Consider the following 21,000-nt stretch of genomic DNA (forward strand, 5'->3'; position numbering starts at 1 on the left):
CTGAAGGGCTGACTGTCCAGTACCCAGACTGTGCTAGGGCTATTCTGCAAGCACAGCATTAGGACTCTGCAATATCCGCAGGAAGCAGCAAAAAAAAAATGGCCAGAGAGGTCCACTAAGTGGGATGGCCTGCAGCTCTGCCTGGAAGAGGGCCCTGAAGAGATCTGGTTGCAGAGCCAAACACTGGTCTGAGACCCCTGCTCTGTTCTGCACTGTGGTCAGAGACCCAGGCTGCTCCCTGGGTTGGGCTGCGTGCAGCACTTAGTCCCTGTGGCCCCTGAGAGGCATCTGACTTTCTGTAATCTTACATTGAGAACACTTGTAAAATTCAAAATTACCTTTATTTTTAACCTCAAAGATGGTTTTAAAGTATGACTAATTTGCCCTGACATCCCACTAGATACTTTTTATTGAGCTCTGTTGTCTTCAAGAGGAGCTGGGCAAGGAAGGGTCCCTTGATACCATGTAGCCCCTTTCCCTGCAAGACCAAACTATGTATTCAAACAAAAGGTGCTACAGTTACAAGATAAGTGTTGTGTGCACTTCCAGCCTTGGTAGCCAGCCTCTTGTGGCTGGCCCTACACACAGGCCTATGGGGACCAACAGCTGCAGGGCCAGAGGGGTAGGGGCTGCCCAGTGGTTGTGAACATGGGCTTGACTGAAGGCATAAGGGCTGTTGGCAGCTATTTTCATTCATTGGATTACAATGAGCTTAAACGTTTCCTTTTGTTCACTGAGCTACTATGTGTGTAAACTCATCTCCATCCTTGTATCTACTGGTGTCTTAATATTTTAATTCATATGAATCCTGTGCATAATAAAGATGGTCCTTTGGCATATCTGCTACACATATGTGATAACCCTCCAGCCTAGCTTTTTGTTGTCAGTGTGGATGTAAGCTTCCTTTTGAGTCATATAGTAAAATACTTTGATCTGTTGCACTTTCCTTTTCTGAGCCCCGCAAGAGTTTAGTCAAGATAACCTCCCAAACATCCCTCCCCTGTCCCTCGAGCCTGCTTAGGCCTCATTCCTGACACTACCTGGGGCAAGAGTGGTACAGACAGGTCCAGCCTCAGGGAGGTCTTCCTCTTCTACATTCTAATGCCACCCACAGGCCCAACCAAAAAACAAGCCAAAGCAAAGCAAAGGCAGAGGAGGGATTCAGTCCGATGGATCAAGGCCACACAGATGGAGGGCTGCAGTTGAAAGCCCTCAGGAGTCACTTTGGCCCCAGGGCAGGATGGACAGGGAGGCCAGGGTTTGAGGTCTGAAGGCAGCATATTCATCCCATCTGCAGGCAGCAGGCAGCAGGCTGGTTCACACCACCAGGCCCAGGCTGGGCGGCAGGAGTGGCAGCAGCATTGACAACAGTAACAGTGTGGCCAGGCTGAGGGGCTCAGTCCTGCGAACTGACCAGCTCAGCTCCACCTCCACAGGGTAGTGGTCACTGATGTTGAGGGCCTGGGGGTGAGCAGTGGAACAAAGTGTCAGTGTTGGGGCTAAAGGACTTTGCTGCAACCCCATTTCTGCCTCAGCTCTTTACCTCCTCCTCTGTGAGCTGGAACCTCCTAGGGAAGTCGAAGGTGGCCGAGGCAAGCAGCAGGCTCTGGCAGCGCTCCCCGTGCAGCACTATGCGATCATAGGTGCAGTGGGTGCTGGCCCGCACAGTGGTGTCCTCCCCGTCGGGAATTGCCCAAAGGAAGCCTGCCTGAGTCCGCAGCGCCAGCTTGTCTAGGCGCTTTTTGGTCAGCGAAACACAGTCAGCATTGAAGTCTCCGAGCAGGATCACATCCTGGAGAGGGGGGCAGTGACTGGGCCTGGCCATCCAGACATCTGGTCCCCATCCCACCCATGTAATCTGCCCAGCCCTACCTTGCTCTGCCAGTGCTCAGAAACATCCAGAAACACATCGTACAGGGCGTTCAGCTCCTTCTCTACGGCCTTTGGAGTGGTGTGCAGTGGGACCAACACCAGGCTGGGAAGGACTACAAGGGCCCAAGGATGAAGGGTCCACCCACTCCTGGCCCTCGTCCGCCCAGCCTTCCTCTCCGGGTGACCAAGCCCCTGGCAGAGCCAGCCAGACCCTGCTTCCTTCCCGCTCCCACATAGCAGAGCCACCCTTCTCCTACCCTTGCTGGGGAAAGTGAACTGGGCCACAAAGGGCTCCCGGGCAAAGAGGTCATCCTTGTCATTGTACACGTAGGAATCCAGGACCTGCGTCTTGTGTGACCTGGGAGACCAATGGATAGGAAGCAGTGCTTCTCATGTCCCTGATTTTGGTTTGCAAATGCCAACATAAGAGCTGGTGCTCAGGGAGGGGCCTCTGCCCTCAGCCCTGCATCATGTGGGCACAGCTTTTCAGGCTTTTTTTCTAGAACCTTTTTTTTTTGAGATACAATTCACAAGCCATGAAGATCACCTCTTTAAATTGTGCCATTCAGTGGTGGTTAGTATAGTCAGGTTGTGCAGCCATCACTACAATTTTAGAACATTCTTATCACCCCAGAAAGAAACCTCATCCCCATTAGCAGTCACTCCTCACTCCACTCCCCTTCAGCCCATGATGTTTTCGGTCTCTAGATTCGTCTATTTTGCACATTTCGTTTCGACGAATCAAATAGTATGTGATCTTCTCTGGCCTCTTTCCCTTAGCATAGGTTTTCAAGGCTAATCCACACTGTGGCAAGGGTCACAGCTTCATTCGTTCCTATGGTGGAATAATATTCTAGTATATGTTGACAGCACTTCGGTTTATCCAATCATTTGCTGATTGACACCTGGGCTGTTTCCAGTTTGGGGCTGTTATGAGTGATGCTACCACGAGCATTCCAGTGTGGATGTGTTTGTTCCCTGTTATTTTTGCATGAATTCTAGATATTATGTAATTTCATCTATACAGAGACGCAAGTCTCCTTCTCTGACAGCCCCCCTTGCCTTCCCAATCCTGACCCTAAAGGGCTTCTCCCAGGCTGTCTGCCCAAGGACTTAAGAGATGTTTTTAGAAACTGGGTCTGCCCAAGGCCCACAATGGGCCCCAGTTGAGCTTCTTCCCAGAAGTTGCAGCCAGCCATTCCCGAAGAGGGAGGCAGCCTTTCCCTGAGCCCCAATAGTTTCAGCAGGACAGAAGCAGAGAGGCCCCTCATCTGTGTATGGAGAAGGAAGGCCTCATGCTTTAGGGCTGTGTGAGCACCAAGGCTGCCGAGGGGAGAGGAGAGGAAGATCCCAGAATAACACTGTTGAGGAGAGGTGTAATGAGAAGATGACAGCTGCCCCAGGAGGAAGGGGCCTATAGCCCTTGGAACTAATGAGCCCTTTCACACCGGGCCAAGCACCAAGTCTGCCTTGGCCACCCGCTGTGCTTACCGGTACACATACACATACTTCTCCATGTATGTGCTGCGCCCCAGCGGGAGGCTGCTCAGGAAGCTGTAGGGCCCAGAGCCATCAAATCTGCCAGGAAAGGGGAATGCAGGGTCAGGGGCCCTGAGGCTCTGGTGGTGGGGGTGCAAATTAGACCCCCAGACTCCTCCTCACCTATTGAGTTCTCGGAGCAGGAGGGGGATGGCATTGCCAGAAGAGTCTACCACCTCTTGCAGCACCATGATGTCACAACGAGCCAGGATCTGCGGGACACCAGGAAGGCCAGCCCCACCCAGTGCCAGCTGCTCGAAGGGGGGGGGTGTCCCTGGGGAACTGGCACTGGTGTGGCCAACAGTGTCATGGTGTGCTGGCTGTGGCTCTCAGAAAGCAGTGGGACTAGAAAGGACCTGGGAGAAGACTGAGTGCCATCCCCACCCACACCGCACCCATTTTTCAGAGGAGGAGACTGAGGCCGACAATGGGAAAGTTATGTGCTCCACATCTCCACACACGTCTCTTGATGTCACCTCTTCTCTGGGACATGGCCCTGGTCAGGCAGGGCTGGGGCCTGAGTCACAGTTCTTAGGGGCTCAGCTTCCCTGCAGTGATGAACCTACCTGAACTAAGGTGTCCATCACATGCTCCCTAGCCACCTTGGCAAGTGTCAGCCGCTGGGCATTGAAGGCACAGATGCGAAAGGCCTCAGCCCCGCTGGCCAGGAGGAGGAACACCGCTGGGCAGTGCATGGCTGGGTATGGGTTGCTAGGACCCTCCAGAGGAATCCGGGTTGCCCCAGGGCACAGTCCCAGCTGGGCTCAGCTCTGGCTCTAGAAAGACATGGTAATATGGGAGAGAGAGAAAACAGCACCCTCCTGCTGCCCACACCACCAGAGCTGCCAGCACCTCAGACTTACTGCCTTTCTCCTAGTGGACACCTTCTGACATCAGCACATATGCCTTGACCTCATTCTCTTCAATTGTGGTAAAATACACTTAGGATAGAAATAGACCACCTGAACCATTTTAAAGTGTCTGAATCAGCGACATTAAGTGCATTCACACTGCTATGCAGCATCCTCACCTTCCATCTCCATACTTGTTCATCTCCCCAAACTGAAAAATGTCCCATTAGACACCAACTCCGCACCCCCTTACCCCAGCCCCCCGTCCGACTTTCTGTCTTTATGAGTCTGACTGCTGCACATCCCTCACCTCACAGAAGTAGAACCATACAGTATGTATTCATTTGTGACTAGCTGGTTTCACTGAACATAATATCCTCAAGGTTCATCCATGTTGTCAAGTGTATCAAGATTTTCTTCCTTTATAAGGATGAGCAACACTCCACTGTACAGATAAACCACATTTTGTTTATCTATGCATCTGCTAAGGTTGCTTGCACATTTTGGTGATTGCAAATCATGATGCCATGAACATGGATGTGCAAAATCTCTTCAAGTTCCTGCTTTCAGTTCTCTTGGGTATCTATCCAGAAGTGGAATTGTTGGATCACATGGTAATGCTATGTGGAATTGTTTGAGGAACCACCACTCATGGTGGCTTTGCCATCTTACAAGCCTACCAGCATTGCACCGGGTCACTTCTACCCTGTCACCGCCATTAGCAACTAGGAAGACCATCTTGGCACATCTCTCTCCCTATTTGTGAGATGTTACCTGTAAGACAAACTCCCAGCAGAACTGCTCAGTTCAATGGCATATGCATTTAAAATGATCTCAGATACTCCAAGTCACCCCACTGCACAGCGTGACAGGGCCATTTGCCCACACCCTGCTACCACTGGCAAGCCTTTCTTGTTCATCTTACCACTGAAGTCCCCCTCACCCTGAGCGGCGCTCTGGTTATCTCTGTCGCGGGCTTGCCCAGACTTTGCCCTGTCTTTCTAGCTTGCTCCCTCACTCCACTCCCAGTCCATGTCGTTCTCATTGAGTGACATAAGTCCCCCTATTTCCGTCTGCCTGTTTTTCTCTGGCACTTTGTCACCCTTCCCCTTGGGCTCACTTCCTGTCTCTGTCTTTGTCATCCTGTCTTCGCTGCTCTCCCTGTCTTTGTCTCTGTCATTGCGCCTCTGAGCACCTCCTTCACCCTCCAGGCTGGGCTCATTGCCTATTTCTTCCTGGCCACCTGCTCTGTCCCTCATACCAGTTTGGGTCCCCTGCCCTGAAGCCTATTCTGGGATATATGAAGGCATTTGGGCAGCCCTGGGCTGGCAAGGGCAGGCTTGGCGGCTCTGCGCCTCCCTGAGGACCTAGGGCAAGAACCAGAGAGTGACGATTCTGGGCCCCAGCCCGAAGACCAGACTGGGCTCCCAACACCAGGCCTTGGCCCCAGCCCTGAGCTTCCCTTCCCCTCTCATCCGCCTCCCCAGGCCGGAGTCAACTTCCTCCCTCCCTCCGTCCAGAGGGCTCTGGTTACCTGCACAGAACAGCTTGTCTCCAAGCACCCGTGGGCTGTGAGCTGATTGTAGTACCTCACGGAATCGCAGCCGGTGCCTGGGCGGAGACCGGAGGGGAGAAAAGAGGAAAAGTCTGTCTTCCGACCCACCCTGCCTACAACTAGCCGCTCCACCCTTGGCAGGGGGTGGGGGAGGGGAGGAGGGGAGGGCAGGCCCAGCCCAGCTCCACCCACGCCCGAATAGGGAGGACGGGTGCCTGGCCTGGGAACGGCCGACCTGCCCTCCCAGCTTCCCACCAGGCCCCGCCTTCCCAGAGGCCGCGAGGGACCGGGCGCTGGCAGAAGCCCGGATCTGCGGGCAGATAACAGACTTGTGAGTTACAGAGAGCCATTAAGCGGCAGCAGCGCCCTAATGAGTGGTTCCTGTGCCAAGGGCGCGGCGGGGAGGAACTGGCACCAAAATGCTCTCCCAGGCCCCCGCCCCGGGCTGCCTCCAGGCAGCACCTGGTAGGGAAGACCAAAGAACTGGAGCGCATGCCCAACAGAGGGGAGTCCGCTATGACCTTGGGCACACTCGAGGACAAGAGCCTTCTCTCCATGTCCTCGGGCCAGGTCCAATGTGTCCGCACACTCCTGAGAACTCTGGAGACCCAAAGTGACCGACAGCCGGTGTAGGTACTGGCCATGGTGGTGGCAAACCGAGGAACTCAGTCTCTGAGAGATGGCAACTCAGTGCCCCGTGCCTTAAGCGCTCCTGCACTGTTGGGACAACTGGAGGACTGGGCGGGGTCTGTGGGCGGGCTGTGTGTCCTCGTTGGCCCGTTGTAGAGCGGTCATCAGGGCTGTGTCGCTGTTTGCAGGATCTGGGTGCTAATGGATTGGGGGTGGTGATCAGCAGAAGGTTTAAGGTTTAAAGGTTATGCTTTAAAAAATAAAAATAGACCGCTGAACGGGTACTGGGCTTTCTTTTGGGGTGATGAGCATGTTTTAGAACCAGTGGGAGATGGTTTACAACATTGTGAATGTACTAAATGACATAAAATTCTACAATACATATATTACACATAATGCCTATTATATGTCATATAGTTACATATTATATGTTGCCTATCACACATTACAAGTTATATACATGTAGTGATGTTGTAGTTATGTAAAACTACGTGCAGGTAATTATGTAAAATCACAATGTAATATATGTGGCTTAACATTACGTATGTCATATTCGTGCACAAAACATGTAGTATACGATGCTATGATATACTATAAAACGATTAAATCTGTCATATGAATTTTACCTCAAAAAAAAAAAGGGGAAAAAAAACTAAAGTTAAAGTGCTCCGCCGTCGCCGACCTTGAGTGGTGTCAGGTAATCATGCTCCACAGCCCAAGTTACCTACGGAGACTTCTCTGGTGACAAAACAGACCCACTCCGCCCGGGCGCCTGGAACCCAGACTACACCGGGGCTTGGGGGGACAGGGGCGGGGCCACGCTGCCCGCGGGCCCGCCCTCGCTGCCGTCAAGCGGCCCGAGCTCGTTTTGCGACAGGCGCCCGGGCAGCCAGGCACCGTCACGGGCTAGCCTTCCGGCAGGCGCGCGAGTTGCCGCGGCTGACACCGTCAGCCCCCTGTCGCTCTTCATAGCGACCGCCGGCTCCTGACCCCCATTGGCGGCTGGTCTGTGGCACGAACTCGGGGCCGCCATAGGCTCTGGACTGACCCGCGAGGTGACCCTGGTCGAGTCCCGTGTCGCGCTGAACAGCGGCACGCGTCTGTAGCGCGGGCCTTTCAGGGACCTGGCTCTCCAGCCCTTGAGGACACAGACCTAGAGAGGCCCCAGAGGCTGCCCCCTGGTAGGGGGGGCGCCGCTGGGCCCCTGGGGGTGGTGGGAGGAGCTCGGGTGGAGCGGGAGGATGCCCCTACACGTGAAATGGCCGTTCCCCGCCGTGCCGCCGCTCACCTGGACCCTGGCCAGCAGCGTCGTCATGGGTCTTGTGGGCACCTACAGCTGCTTCTGGACCAGTGAGTGAGCCCGAAGCCGAGGCAGGGCCGACCCCGGGTCTCCACGCCCGGCCAGAGTTGGGGTTGGGGCTTGGGGGTGCTGGGGGGGGGAGCCCTGGGCCTCGACGCGAAGGAGGCCAAGAACCCCATATTCCCTCTCGGCCCCAGAGTACATGAACCACCTCACCGTCCACAACAAAGAGGTGCTGTACGAGCTCATTGAGAACCGAGGCCCAGCCACCCCCCTCATCACCGTCTCTAATCACCAGTCCTGCATGGATGACCCTCATCTCTGGGGTACTGGCGCCAGTGTGCTGGGCACAGGGAGGGAGGGAGCCAAACCAAAGCAAAACAAACTCACTTTTCACTGGGCTCTTCACATAGCCCTGGGGCTCCTGTTCTGGAGTGTCCTGCCCCAGGGGTGAACATCTGAGTTGTGGTCCCTTCAGCATCCTCTCAGGGAACCTGATTTGGAGAGGGTCTCAGAAATTTGGAGGGAATGAGGAAGTGAGGAAACGGCCCAGGGCAAGGTCTGACAGCTTCGTTACTCTGATGCATCAAGCCTGTAAGACCTTCCTTTCTCTAAGCCATTGAAGGTTCCAGAGTGTTGGGAACAAATTAAAGGACCATATCAAGGAAGCTCTGGGTTAGGGGCTGGAAGACCTGTATCCTGGTACCAGCTCTGCTTCCGGCTGGGTCTGTACCCTTCAACCAGCTTCATTGGGGAGCCTAGTTCCCCATCTAGAAGTTCCTGCTTTGCTGACTGTACAGGGAGTGGCTTGGCTCCAATAACCTGGATGGCTGGATAGAGAGATACCCAGGGCTTCCACCACAGGTTCCAGGTTAGACTATCCTGGAGTTCATGGGGTGCCACCTGATCAAGCTGGAGACTTCCAGAGCTCACCACTGGGCAAGAGTAGGGTAGCGTAGGTGGATCCCTGGAAGCCAGGAAGGAGGTTTTAGAGCCATCCAGTAGCCTGGCCTAGGGTGGTAGCAATGACAATGGAGGGAGAGGTGTGGGAGGATAGGCAGTATCAGGGGAGGTAGGCAGAGCACATGTGGCGACTAATAAGCTGTAGGGGGTCAGAGAGAGGAAGGAACCAGGGAGAACTTCGGGGTCCAGCCTGAGCACCTGGAAGATGCTTCTTTGGACAGTAGGGAAATGGTGGCACTGCTACCCTTGTCCCTCATTCCCTGAAATGGGGTGGCAGGAAAAGGTGTTCCCTAGGGACAAGGTAAATTGACACATGAAACTTTCCTCTCCTTCTCTAGGGATCCTGAAACTCCGCCACATCTGGAACCTGAAGTTGATGCGTTGGTGAGGAGAAATGGGCCCCTCGCACTGGGCCTGGCAGGCTTCACCCGTCTCTGCCCAGATTTGCCCTCCTCCTGCTCTGCCCAGGAGGTGGCGTCCGGCAGTCCAGGCAGGGCATGGGGTGGGGCCCCCAGGCCCTCCTGTGCCTCCGTTCTCCATTGCTGATGATGGCAGGCATCATGCTCAGGGGAGGGTGGGGAGGCAGGGTACAAGGGAGGCAGGGGTGACTGTGCCTGTTCCCACTCCAGGACCCCTGCAGCTGCAGACATCTGCTTCACCAAGGAGCTACATTCACACTTCTTCAGCTTGGGCAAGTGTGTGCCCGTGTGCCGAGGTGAGCTGCTCCCCGGGAAGGGCTGCTGGGCCAGTGGGTGTAGGAAGGTGTCTCTGGGGGCTTCTTTGCCCTCCCTTGGGGCAGGGGGCTGGGCCCAATGCCTCTGGCTTGGCAGTACTGGCAGTGGAGGGACCCAGCTGGGACAGGCAACCTGGGGACAAGGGGAGCCCCAGTAGCACAAGGCCCAGCTCCACTGTGTGACAGCAGAGGTGGCAGTGGCTGTGGGAGGAGCAATGGCTTCTTGGAGAGCACTCAGTTCTCCACGACGGCCTGAGGCTTGTGCAGACCTATAGCAGTCAAGGAGGCATTACCTACAGCCCCTTCTCTGGAGGGCACTGCTAAGAGACTAAGTGATGGCAGTGTGGTGTCATTGGTCTGTGAGGGTGGTGGTATATAGCGGAGTCTGCAGGGTTTGGGCGAATAAATAGGATTGTGTGTTGATGGGGGGTAGGGGCCATTTTGACCCCCGGTCTCCATATAAAAGGGCTTGGAGAGATTAAGCCATTGCTCGAAGGTCAAGGGGTAAGAGATGGCAAAGCCAGGATCCAAATACAGGTTGCTCTTTCCTCTGGGGAAGTACAATTTTCCCAGGCAGAGTATGAAATGAAGGGTGTTCTAGACAGGAAGCACATGCCAGGAACTGGAGAGGTAAATGGTAAAGGTAGAAAATGTAGGTTGGCTGTTGAATATAAAGGTTCTGGAATAACTGTGTTAAGCAGCCGGGACTCTGTTCTCTCATTGCGGTAGTGATGTGCTTTCATCAGTGGCTCAGAGAGCACCATGGCTGCAACAAGGCTGGTGGACTGGAGCTGGGCCAGGAGGAGGTAGGGAATCTGGTTAGGGGTTCTTGCAGTAATTCTGGCATCAGAGGATTAGTAGCTGAGCCTCTGCTCATCACTGTTGAGAGCCGGCGAAGGGGACAGCTTTGGGATGTGCTCTGGAGGTAGAGTTGACAGGACTCTTGGTCGATTGGGTGTGGGAGATGGGGCAAGGAAAAGAGAACTCAAAGATGATTCTAGGTGACATCTGGTGGCACGAGTCACTGGGAGGACGGGATGAGGGGAAATCAGCGTGGGGGTTGGGAAGGGCAGGGAGTCCCAAGTTGCACATGCTTCATCTGGGGAGCCTCTCACCCAAGAAAGGGAGCAGCCGAGAGGCAGTGGGATGTGCTGTTCCAGAACTCAAAAGAATGTTCAGGAATAAAGATACTGGGGACTCAAATCAAAAATGAAATCGCAAACGTAGAGGCAAGATTGCAGAGGAGGAGAACAGGGAGAGAGCAGGGGCTCAGGATGGTACCTCAGAGTACAGGGGAGCAGGAAGCAATGGCCAGAGGGGAAGGAAAAGTAGGGCCCCTTGGCACTGTGGGAGCCTCCAGTGACCCCAGAGAAGCCATTTCTGTGGAGTGACAGTGGCAGGAGCTGCAGGGGGTGGAGAAGCAGGAGTGGAGACCCTCCACCCTGCAGGAGAACCTCTTTTCACAGGTTCTGTGTGAAGAAGGCGGCAGAGGAGGAAGTAACCAAAGTGTGTTAGAAGTCAAGGGAGAGTTTCTTATTTCTGGCTGGTCAAAGTAAAACAGTAACACCCAGTAAAGTCACTGAAGAGTAAAGGAGCGCTTTTAATGAGAGGCTGCAGTGCCTACCCCTCCGGATCCGCAGACCTGCTCCCTGGACACAGCTGCCTTTCCAGAATGCTCTCTTTTTGCTGCTTTGGGCAGCTACTTAATTTCTCTGAAACATAAGCAGAGGCCACAATGTTGAGGCTAGTGACCATGGTATTGTTTATCACTCCCTGCTCGTGTGCCCCCATCCCCAAATCTCAGCTCCTCCCTTCTGCAGCCTCAGACAGAGGCCTTCCATGTCCACTTCCTGTTCTGTTCCTTCTTTGACCTGTATCTAAGTTCTATTGCACAATTTAAAAAAGAAAGCAAAATATTAATCCTAAGCTCCTTTAATGAAAGAAAGCAGGCAGGGACAAGCTATTTATCAAACACGTTTCATGTGCAGCAAAGATCTAACAACAGGTGTTAAAGCAGGTGAAGTATCTTTGGTTCTGTGTTCCAAAAAAGTCCTTTTCCCTGAAGCACAGATAGGCCTTGTGAGAGGGCAAGAAGTGGCAAAGTGATCTTGCACAAGCTATACGAGTGAGTAGAGATAGCATTTGCAAAAGGTAAACATTATGAAGTGTTGTTCCAAAAGCATACTAGTAGTTTTTTAATTTTGTTATCATTAATCTACAATTACATAAAGAACATTATGTTTATTAGGGTCCCCCCTTCACCAAGTCCCCCCCACAAACCCCATTAAAGTCACTGTCCATCTGTGTAGTAAGGTGTTGTAGAATCACTACTTGTCTTCTCTGTGTTCCACAGCCCTCCCCATGCATCCCCCTACATTATACATGCTAATCATATTTGGTTGGTCTGCTTTCTTTTCTGTGACTTTATTTTCTCTGGTGACATCTATTTAGCCTTAGGAGTGCTCCCATCTAGAGCAGTCCCTCTAAAATACCGTGTAGAGGTGGTTTTTGGGAGGCAAATTCCCTCAACTTTTGCTTGTCTGGGAATTGTTTAATCCCTCCTTCATATTTAAATGATAATCGTGTTGGATACAGTATTCTTGGTTCAAGGCCCTTCTGTTTCACTGCATTAAATATATCATGTCATTCTCTTCTGGCCTGTAAGGTTTCTGTTGAGAAGTCTGATGATAGCCTGATGGGTTTTCCTTTGTAGGTGACCTTTTTCCTCTCTCTAGCTGCCTTTAAAACTCTGTCCTTGTCCTTGATCTTTGCCATTTTAATTATTATGTGTCTTCGTGTTGTCCTCCTTGGGTCCCTTCTGTTGGGAGTTCTGTGTACTTCCCTGGTCTGATTGATTATTTCCTCCCCCAGTTTGGGGAAGTTTTCAGCCATTATTTCTTCAAATACATTTTCTATCCCTTTTTCTCTCTTCTTCTTCTGGTACCCCTATAATGCGGATATTGTTCCTTTTGAATTGGTCACACAGTTCTCTTAATATTGTTTCATTCCTGGAGATCCTTTTATCTCTCTATCAGCCTCTATGCGTTCCTGTTCTCTGGTTTCTATTCCATCAATGGCCTCTTGCATCTTATCCATTCTGCTTATAAATCCTTCCAGAGATAGTTTCACTTCTGTAATCTCCTTCCGGGCGTCATCCCTTAGCTCTTGCATATTTCTCTGCAGCTCCATCAGCATGGTTATGACCTTTATTTTGAATTCTTTTTCAGGAAGATTGGTTAGGTTTATCTCCTTCTCAGGAGTTGACTCTCTGATTTTGGTCTGCATCAAATTCTTCTGCCTTTTCATGGCAATAGAGGTAGTTGTGCAGAGTTGGCGCGCGTGTCAGCTGGGAGAACGTCCCTTCTTCCTGGTTTGTGGCCTTCCTCTCCTGGGAGAACAGCGACCTCTAGCGGCTTGTGCTGGGCAGCTGTGCGCAGACGGGGCCTCTGATTCTTGCCCAGCCTCTGTGGAGTTTAGCTCCGTGGTTGCTCTGGGCGTGGCTGGCCTCACTCTGCTGCTCCAATATGGCGGAGCCTCGACGGAGGGGAAACAGGCAGGAATCTGTTTATCCCTGTGAAGGGCCTCTGAGCTGTGCTGCCGCCCAGGGGTTTAGGGCGCCTGGAGTTCCCTGGGATTTCTGGCTGCTCGGCTGAGTGTCCCAGGACGCTTTACTCCACATACTGAAAGTTTCAGTGATGCTGAGATGGGAGAAATTATCATGGGGAACATTGAGCTTACTTGTTACACTCGTCCAACTCCAGTGCAAAAGCATGCCATTCCCATTATTAAAGAAAAAAGAGACTTGAAGGCTTGTGCCCAAATAGGCTCTGGAAAAACAGCAGCGTTTCTCTTGCCCATCTTAAGTCAGATTTATGGAGATGGTCCAGGCGAGGCTTTGGAGGCTGTGAAGGTATGGATGCCGTAAACAATACCCACTTTCCTTGGTTTTAGCTCCTACAAGAGAATTGGCTGTACAGCTCATGAGGAAGCCAGAAAATTTTCACACTGGTCTAGAGGTCGTCCTTGTGTGGTTTATAGTGGTGCTGATATTGGTCAGCAGATTCGAGATTTAGAACGTGGGTGTCACTTGTTAGTTGCCACTCCAGGGCGTCTAGTAGACTTCTACAAATACTTAGTATTGGAAGAAGCTGATAGGATGCTGGATATGGGATTTGAACCCCAGATATGTCGTATAGTTGAACAAGGCAGTATGCCACTAAAGGGTATTTGCCACACCATGATGCTCAGTGCTACCTTTCATAAGGGAATAGTTTCTTGCTTGTGATTTCTTGGATGATTTTCTCTTCCTGACGGTAGGCAGAGTTGGCTCTACCTCTGAAAACATCACGCAGAAAGTAGTTTGGGTGGAATAGTCAGACAAACGGTCATTTTTGCTTGACCTCTTAAATGCAGCAGGGAAGGATTCCCTGACTTTAGTGTTTGCGGAGACCAAATGGGTGCCTATTCTCTCGAGGATTTCTTATACCGTGAAGGATATGCTTGTACCAGTATTCATGGAGATCGATCACAGAAGGATAGAGAGGAACCCCTTCACCAGTTCCACTCAGGAAAAAGCCCAATTCTAGTGGCTACAGTCGTGGCAGCAAGAGGATTAGACATTTCAAATGTGAAACGTAATCAATTTTGATTTGCCAAGTGATATTGAAGAATATGTACATCAGATTGGTCGTACAGGACGTGTAGGAAACCTTGGCCTTGCCGTCTCATTCTTTAATGAAAGAAATACAAATATCACGAAGGATTTGTCGGATCTTCTTGTTGGGAAACATGGCTCATTAGCAGTCGTGGACGTTCTAAGAGTAGATTCAGTGGAGGATTTGGTGCCAAAGACTATTGACAAAGTAGTGGTTCCACCAGTTCTGGCTTTAGTAGTTGTCATGCAACCAGCAGCTGCAGTGGTGGAGGTGGTCACAGCAGCAGCAGAGGATTTGGTGGAGGTGGTTATGGAGGCTTCTACACTAGTGATGGATATGGAGGAAATTACAGCTTCCAGGGGGTCGACTGGTGGGGCAATTGAATCTGCTTTACAACAAAGTCATCCTTTTAAACAACCTCATGGAAACCACATGCAACTTCGCCAGACTATTGTGTAGCTTTAAGAACTTCAGTACATTACCAACTGTGATTGTCCTGAAAATTTAAGGGAGCTCAAAGAGAAAAGAAAACAGTAGTCAACAGTCTATTAATACATTGATTTAAAGATTTAATTGATGTAGTTTGGATTAAACCCCCTCCTGCTTATTCCCACCCCAAACTGCATTTATAATTTTGTGACTAAGGATCATTTGTTAATTGTGACTTTAACTTAAGACAACTTACTGTTTTGATGTCCTGTTGGCTCACTAATGCTCAAAATATCAATTGTTCAAATGAAGTTACTGAAGTTGGGCTGAAAAAAAAAATCCATTTCTTAGTGTATTGGGCCAAGATAGTCCCAGTGTCTGTCTCCATCCTTTGCGATGGCTCTCCATTCCCTACTTGGTAAGGTGAGGGTATTTACTTGACCCCACTCCTTTGACCTCCCCCCTTCTGTCTCTGTCTCTGTCCACTATATAAAGGTTGATGAGATTCTTACTGTGTGTGATCACAGACTGTCTCCACATCACCCCCAAGTTGAAATCCAGCATGCAACATAAGGCATCTGTGTTGCTGCTGATCACAGGGCCACCTGGCTCCACTATCATGGTGGGCAGCATGAATCCACTTTTTTCAGCATATCAAGTTTTGAGTTTTTCCCAACTCTCAATGGCCCTGTCTGTCCCATAATGTGTTCTCCTTTTCCCAAGAGGCCTCACTAAGGGGGAGTCAAGTTTTCAGGGGGAACCCTGAAAGGAAGGGGCCAGCAACGGGGGGATGGCAGAGCTCAGGCGGAGGCCTAGGTGAGACCCCGAGAAAGGGTGCTGTCCAGAATCTGGGGCCCAAGTGAGGTTGGAAATAATGTACTGCTTTGCTCCAGCAGCTCCCTCTGTGCCAGGGGCTACATATGGAAAGCCCACCCAAGGGGCAGTGCATCCCAAGGAGAAAGAGAAGGGTTCAAGAGCCTGGCTAGGGATGGAAGGCAGGGAGGGTGATGCGTTGGTCTGGGCAGCTGTGAGGGAGTGGACTGCGGGTGTGCGGCAGCTGAAGTGGCTCAGCGGGTGAAACTGGTGAGACCAGCAGGCAGGGCCCTAGAGTGGTAGAGGAGCTGCCAGCTCAGGATTTCAGTCACAGTTCCAAACCACGATGCGGCCTTGTAAGTGACAGGCACTTAGAGGTTTAGAGGATGTTAGTCAACTAAGGATGTCAAGGGCCATAATGCAGCCAGGGCTGAACAGGCCCAGGAGAGACAGTCATTAGAGGGTGTCCCTGTGGATGGCGAAGTGAGGGGTGAGGAAGTCCCTGAGCTGCTGCTTCATCTGCCCTTCATTCCCAGGGAGGGGGAAGGAGGGGCTCAGGGGAATGGGGACTGATGGGGAGAGGCCTTTCCTTGGCAGGAGATGGTGTCTACCAAAGGGGAATGGATTTCATTTTGGAGAAGCTCAACCATGGAGACTGGGTGCACATCTTCCCAGAAGGTCAGTGGGGCTGGCAGGGTCACAACCCACCCCACCCCTACCAAGTATATGGGTGGAACTAGTCCCCCCTTCCACCTCCCCTCAGCAGCTCCCAAGCTTCTCCTGTGTTCCCCCTCTCAACAGGGAAAGTGAACATGAGTTCTGAGTTCCTGCGCTTCAAATGGGGTAGGGGCTGCTGGCCTTCTCTGGCTGGGTTGGACTGGCAGATGGGGGCACATGGGTGTGTTGGTAGCAGCAGGAAGAAGACTGGTGCTGAGATGAGGGATTGTCATGCAGAGGGACCAGCCCAGGAAGCTGGTTTTAAGTGGGGGAAGGGCAGGGGTGGCCTGGCTGTAGGCTGGCACGTAAGCTCTGCTCATGCCAACATTTCTGCCTCTCTGTGGGGCAGGAATTGGACGCCTGATTGCAGAGTGTCATCTCAACCCCATCATTCTGCCGCTGTGGCATGTTGGTGAGCCTCCCTCTCAGGCCAAGGCTGTGGCCTGGGCATGGGGGTGGGGAGAGGGGTTTCTCTAGATGGTGTTGGCAGGGAGTTCCACTGGGTGGCAGGGAGAGGATGTCTGGGTTAGGGGATCCACCTGGGCTCAGGCTGCACTGCTCCACGCCCTGCCTCATGCTTCTCGGTCTTCTCTTCTGTCCACTGTGCTGCAGGAATGAACCATGTCCTTCCTAATAGCCCACCCTACTTCCCCCGTTTTGGACAGGTGGGTAGGGGCTGCTGACCTTTGTGTCTGTCTGTCTGCCATCTACCCCATGTTCCCTGCCCAGCACTACTGAGGCCGGACTCAGGAGGAGCTGAGCTTGAGGCCACAGCTGGGGGACTGAGTGGAGCAGAGAGAGGGCCTAACTGGCAACAAGGCCGATAGAAGGAGAGCAAAGGAAATCAGGAAGGGCTGGGCCCTTGGGTTGGGGCAGAATGGGACATCAAGGGCATGGACCCCAGGACTGGAATGGCACTTGATGCCATGGAGCCCGAATGCCTTGTTTTAAAGAGAGAGAGTGGCTCTGAGGGAGCATGCAACAAGTCAACGGCAAGACTCAGGCTTCTGGCTCCCTGGGGTGGTTGGGCTGGGACTGTGGGCACTCCCCGTTTGTGTAACCTGCCTCTGGCTGCACTCCCCACAGAAAATCACCGTGCTGATTGGGAAGCCCTTCAGTGCCCTGCCCACGCTCGAGCAGCTCCGGGCAGAGAACAAGCCAGCTGTGAGTCATGCCCCACACCTCCTGCTGTCCCCTCCTACAAGTGCCCTCTTCTCCCAGGGCCCCTGGGCCCAGCTCCCCACGGCTGCACGCCAGCCCCAGTGCTTCCCCTCAGGTGGAGATGCGCAAAGTCCTGACTGACTTCATTCAGGAGGAATCCCAGCGCCTGAAGACCCAGGCTGAGCACCTCCACAGCCACCTGCAGCCTCGGAGATAGGCACCACCCTACCCAGATCCTGTCCTTGCTTCCTTTCAGGAGAGGGCAGCCAGCCCCTGAGGCCCGGGAAAGAGGCTGTCCTGGGACCCAAGCCCCAACTTCTGGGCTCTCAGCACCATCCTTGGGTTCTTGCCTGGCACAGAGATGGGGCTGGGGGATGGACTCGTGCTTTGAGCTCAGCTCTGGTTTTGTAGACAGATTTGTTCATAACCCTTAACGGGTACCCTCCCCTAGATGGTGAGCATTCCAGCTCCTCTCGTTCTTCACGTGAAGGAAGGCTCTCAGCTACTCCTTCCACTTAGCCATGAAAGGAGCAAGAAATTTAGGCTGGAGCCTCCTTCCTGCTTGCTTCCAGGCGTTCCCTCCAGGACTGGGGTCAGGAGGCAGAGTAGTTGAAGGAGGTGGGGTGGCCAGGACAGACGTTCAGGGAGGGGCCCATGAAGGGGTGGGCCCAGGCTTCCGACCACCCGCCCTGATCAGGGATGGCCACTAGCCACGTCTTCCTTCTGCCCATGCTTCCCACAGGTGTGGGACTCTTGGGCAGGGCCCAGCCTCAGGCTGCAGGCAGAAGAGCAGCCATTTGCCAGAAGTGGAGCCCAGTCAAACAGCCTGTAGCCAGGGCTCACTGACTTCTCTTGTCCTTCCCACCCCCTAGCATCACTCAAGTACCCTGGAGCCTACATTTTAATGTTTTGTAAACAATAAAGTATCTGTGTTGTTCCGGTTTACCTCTGGCCTCTCTGCAGAGGTGGGGATGGGAGGTGACCTGTTGGACAGGGAGACTGGGCGTTTAGAGTCCTGGGCAAATCAAGAACACTTGAGCAGACAGCCATCAAACTCTCAACGTGCACCAGTCATGTCAGACTTAAGTCATCGTCTGTAATCCCCTACCAACCTCGCAGAGGAGGCAGAGCAAAGCTAATGGACTTTCTTCAGAATTCAAAGCTAGCAAGGTAGGGGAAGGTAGCAGCAATTTGATCCTCCTCAGGCCAGTTCCCAGGAGAAAGGTTTCTGAAGGGCCTGGTGAGCCACCATGAGCAACACTTACCGTGATGGGAGGTGGGGCAGAGATCGCTAGATTGAGCTTGGGACCCGGCTGGGAACAAAGACGGATCCAGGGTGGTGGCACTCCCGGCAGAGGCAAAAGCAAACCTCTAGAGAAAAGTGAGCTCAGTTTAGGCCTCCAGGTTGTCCATAGATTAAGATCAATAAAAAAAAAACACCTTGGGACTCGCTGGACGGCGGCCTGCACCAAGCAAATAGCTGGAATTTTTTAAAAAGCAAAATCACAGCGAGGGGCGGAAGATGGCGGCGTGAGTAGAGCAGCGGAAATCTCCTCCCAAAACCACATATATCTATGAAAATATAACAAAGACAACCCTTCCTAGAATAAAGACCAGAGGACACAGAACAATATCCAGACCACATCCGCACCTGAGAGAACCCAGCGCAGCGCGAAGGGGCTGCCCGAGCCAGGCCACGCCCACAGCAACAGCGGAGATTAACTCCATAGCAGCCGGGCAGGAAGCAGAAACCCTGTCTGGGCGCAGCTGCCCAGCACAAGCCACTAGAGGTCGCTGTTCTCCCAGGAGAGGAGGGCCACAAACCAACAAGAAAGGAAGTCCTTCCAGCCGTCACTCGTCCCAGTTCTGCAGACTATTCCTATCACCATGAAAAGGCAAAGCTACAGGCCGACAAAGATCACAGAGACAACACCAGAGAAGGAGACAGACCTAACCAGTCTTCCTGACAATTCAAAATAAGAATCATAAACATGCTGACAGAGATGCAGGGAAATACGCAAGACATATGGGATGAAGTCCGGAGGGAGATCACAGATGCCAGAAAGGAGATCGCAGAAATGAAACAAACTCTAGAAGGGTTTATAAGCAGAATGGATAGAATGCAAGAGGCCATTGATGGAATTGAAATCAGAGAACAGGAACGCATAGAAGCTGACATAGAGAGAGACAAAAGGATCTCCAGGAATGAAACAATATTAAGAGAACTGTGTGACCAATCAAAAAGGAACAATATCCGTATTATAGGGGTCCCAGAGGAAGAAGAGAGAGGAAAAGAGATGGAAAGTATCTTAGAAGAAATAATTGCTGAAAACTTCCCCAAACTGGGGGAGGAAATAATCGAACAGACCACGGAAATACACAGAACCCCCAACAGAAAGGATCCAAGAAGGACAACACCAAGACACATAATAATTAAAATGGCAAAGATCAAGGACAAGGAAAGTGTTAAAGGCAGCTAGAGAGAAAAAGGTCTCCTACAAAGGGAAACCCATCAGGCTAACATCAGATTTCTCAACAGAAACCCTACAGGCCAGAAGAGAATGGCATGATATATTTAATACAATGAAACAGAAGGGCCTTGAACCAAGGATACTGTATCCAGCACAACTATCATTCAAATATGACGGTGGGATTAAACAATTTCCAGACAAACAAAAGCTGAGGGAATTTGCTTTCCACAAACCACCTCTACAGAACATCTTACAGGGACTGCTCTAGATGGGAGCACTCCTAGAAAGAGCACAGCACAAAACAGCCAACATATGAAGAATCGAGGAGGAGGAACAAGAAGGGAGAGAAGAAAAGAATCTCCAGACAGTGTATATAACAGCTCAATAAGTGAGCTAAGTTAGGCAGTAAGATACTAAAGAGGCTAACCTTGAACCTTTGGTAACCACGAATTTAAAGCCTGCAATGGCAATAAGTACATATCTTTCAATAGTCACCCTAAATGTTAATGGGCTGAATGCACCAATCAAAAGACACAGAGTAATAGAATGGATAAAAAAGCAAGACTTACTGCTTACAAGACTTGCTGCTTACAAGAAACTCACCTCAAACCCAAAGACATGTACAGACTAAAAGTCAAGGGATGGAAAAACATATTTCAAGCAAACAACAGTGAGAAGAAAGCAGGGGTTGCGGTACTAATATCAGACAAAATAGACTTCAAAACAAAGAAAGTAACAAGAGATAAAGAAGGACACTACATAATGATAAAGAGCTCAGTCAAACAAGAGGATATAACCATTCTAAATATATATGCACCCAACACAGGAGCACCAGCATATGTGAAACAAATACTAACAGAACTAAAGGGGGATATAGACTGCAATGCATTCATTCTAGGAGACTTCAACACACCACTCACCCCAAAGGATAGATCCACTGGGCAGAAAATAAGTAAGGACACGGAAGCACTGAACAACACAGTAGAGCAGATGGACCTAATAGACATCTATAGAACTCTACATCCAAAAGCAACAGGATATACATTCTTCTCAAGTGCACATGGAACATTCTCCAGAATAGACCACATACTAGGCCACAAAAAGAGCCTCAGAAAATTCCAAAAGATTGAAATCCTACCAACCAACTTTTCAGACCACAAAGGCATAAAACTAGAAATAAACTGTACAAAGAAAGCAAAGAGGCTCACAAACACATGGAGGCTTAACAACACGCTCCTAAATAATCAATGGATCAATGACCAAATCAAAATGGAGATCCAGCAATATATGGAAACAAATGACAACAACAAC

At 51.5% G+C, this 21,000-nt stretch overlaps 2 protein-coding genes and 1 pseudogene across 6 annotated transcripts; 2 read left to right on the forward strand and 1 right to left on the reverse strand.

Annotated features, from left to right (window-relative positions):
* Positions 1-319: 319 nt before the first annotated feature.
* On the reverse strand, positions 320-6,677 carry DNASE1L1 (deoxyribonuclease 1 like 1). Of its 2 annotated transcripts, XM_036887209.2 has the most exons (9): positions 6,339-6,677; positions 5,797-5,873; positions 3,978-4,187; positions 3,535-3,623; positions 3,364-3,450; positions 2,130-2,230; positions 1,873-1,985; positions 1,544-1,792; positions 320-1,461 (listed from the first exon to the last, which is right to left on the reverse strand). In XM_036887209.2, the coding sequence occupies exons 3-9, from the start codon at positions 4,104-4,106 to the stop codon at positions 1,318-1,320; spliced, it is 912 nt and encodes a 303-aa protein (XP_036743104.1). In that variant the 5' UTR covers positions 4,107-4,187; positions 5,797-5,873; positions 6,339-6,677; the 3' UTR covers positions 320-1,317. The 2 variants fall into 2 exon arrangements, with proteins under 2 accessions (XP_036743104.1, XP_036743102.1); XM_036887207.2 differs by lacking the exon at positions 6,339-6,677 and having other exon boundaries at positions 5,797-6,011.
* A 642-nt stretch (positions 6,678-7,319) lies between these two features.
* On the forward strand, positions 7,320-18,163 carry TAFAZZIN (tafazzin, phospholipid-lysophospholipid transacylase). 4 transcript variants are annotated; one of them, XM_057496068.1, is made up of 10 exons: positions 7,320-7,797; positions 7,945-8,073; positions 9,049-9,094; positions 9,340-9,425; positions 15,938-16,018; positions 16,142-16,183; positions 16,407-16,469; positions 16,670-16,722; positions 17,144-17,221; positions 17,321-18,163. In XM_057496068.1, exons 1-10 carry the CDS (start codon positions 7,689-7,691, stop codon positions 17,357-17,359), a joined length of 726 nt encoding a protein of 241 aa, XP_057352051.1. In that variant the 5' UTR covers positions 7,320-7,688; the 3' UTR covers positions 17,360-18,163. The 4 variants fall into 4 exon arrangements, with proteins under 4 accessions (XP_057352051.1, XP_057352050.1, XP_036743107.2 ...); XM_036887212.2 differs by having other exon boundaries at positions 7,321-7,797; positions 17,334-18,163; XM_057496069.1 differs by having other exon boundaries at positions 7,687-7,834; positions 17,334-18,163.
* LOC118913297 (ATP-dependent RNA helicase DDX3X-like) lies at positions 11,348-15,870 on the forward strand (annotated as a pseudogene).
* Positions 18,164-21,000: the final 2,837 nt, after the last annotated feature.

Source organism: Manis pentadactyla, chromosome X, assembly GCF_030020395.1.
Source record: "Manis pentadactyla isolate mManPen7 chromosome X, mManPen7.hap1, whole genome shotgun sequence".
Taxonomy (NCBI): Eukaryota; Metazoa; Chordata; class Mammalia; order Pholidota; family Manidae; genus Manis; species Manis pentadactyla.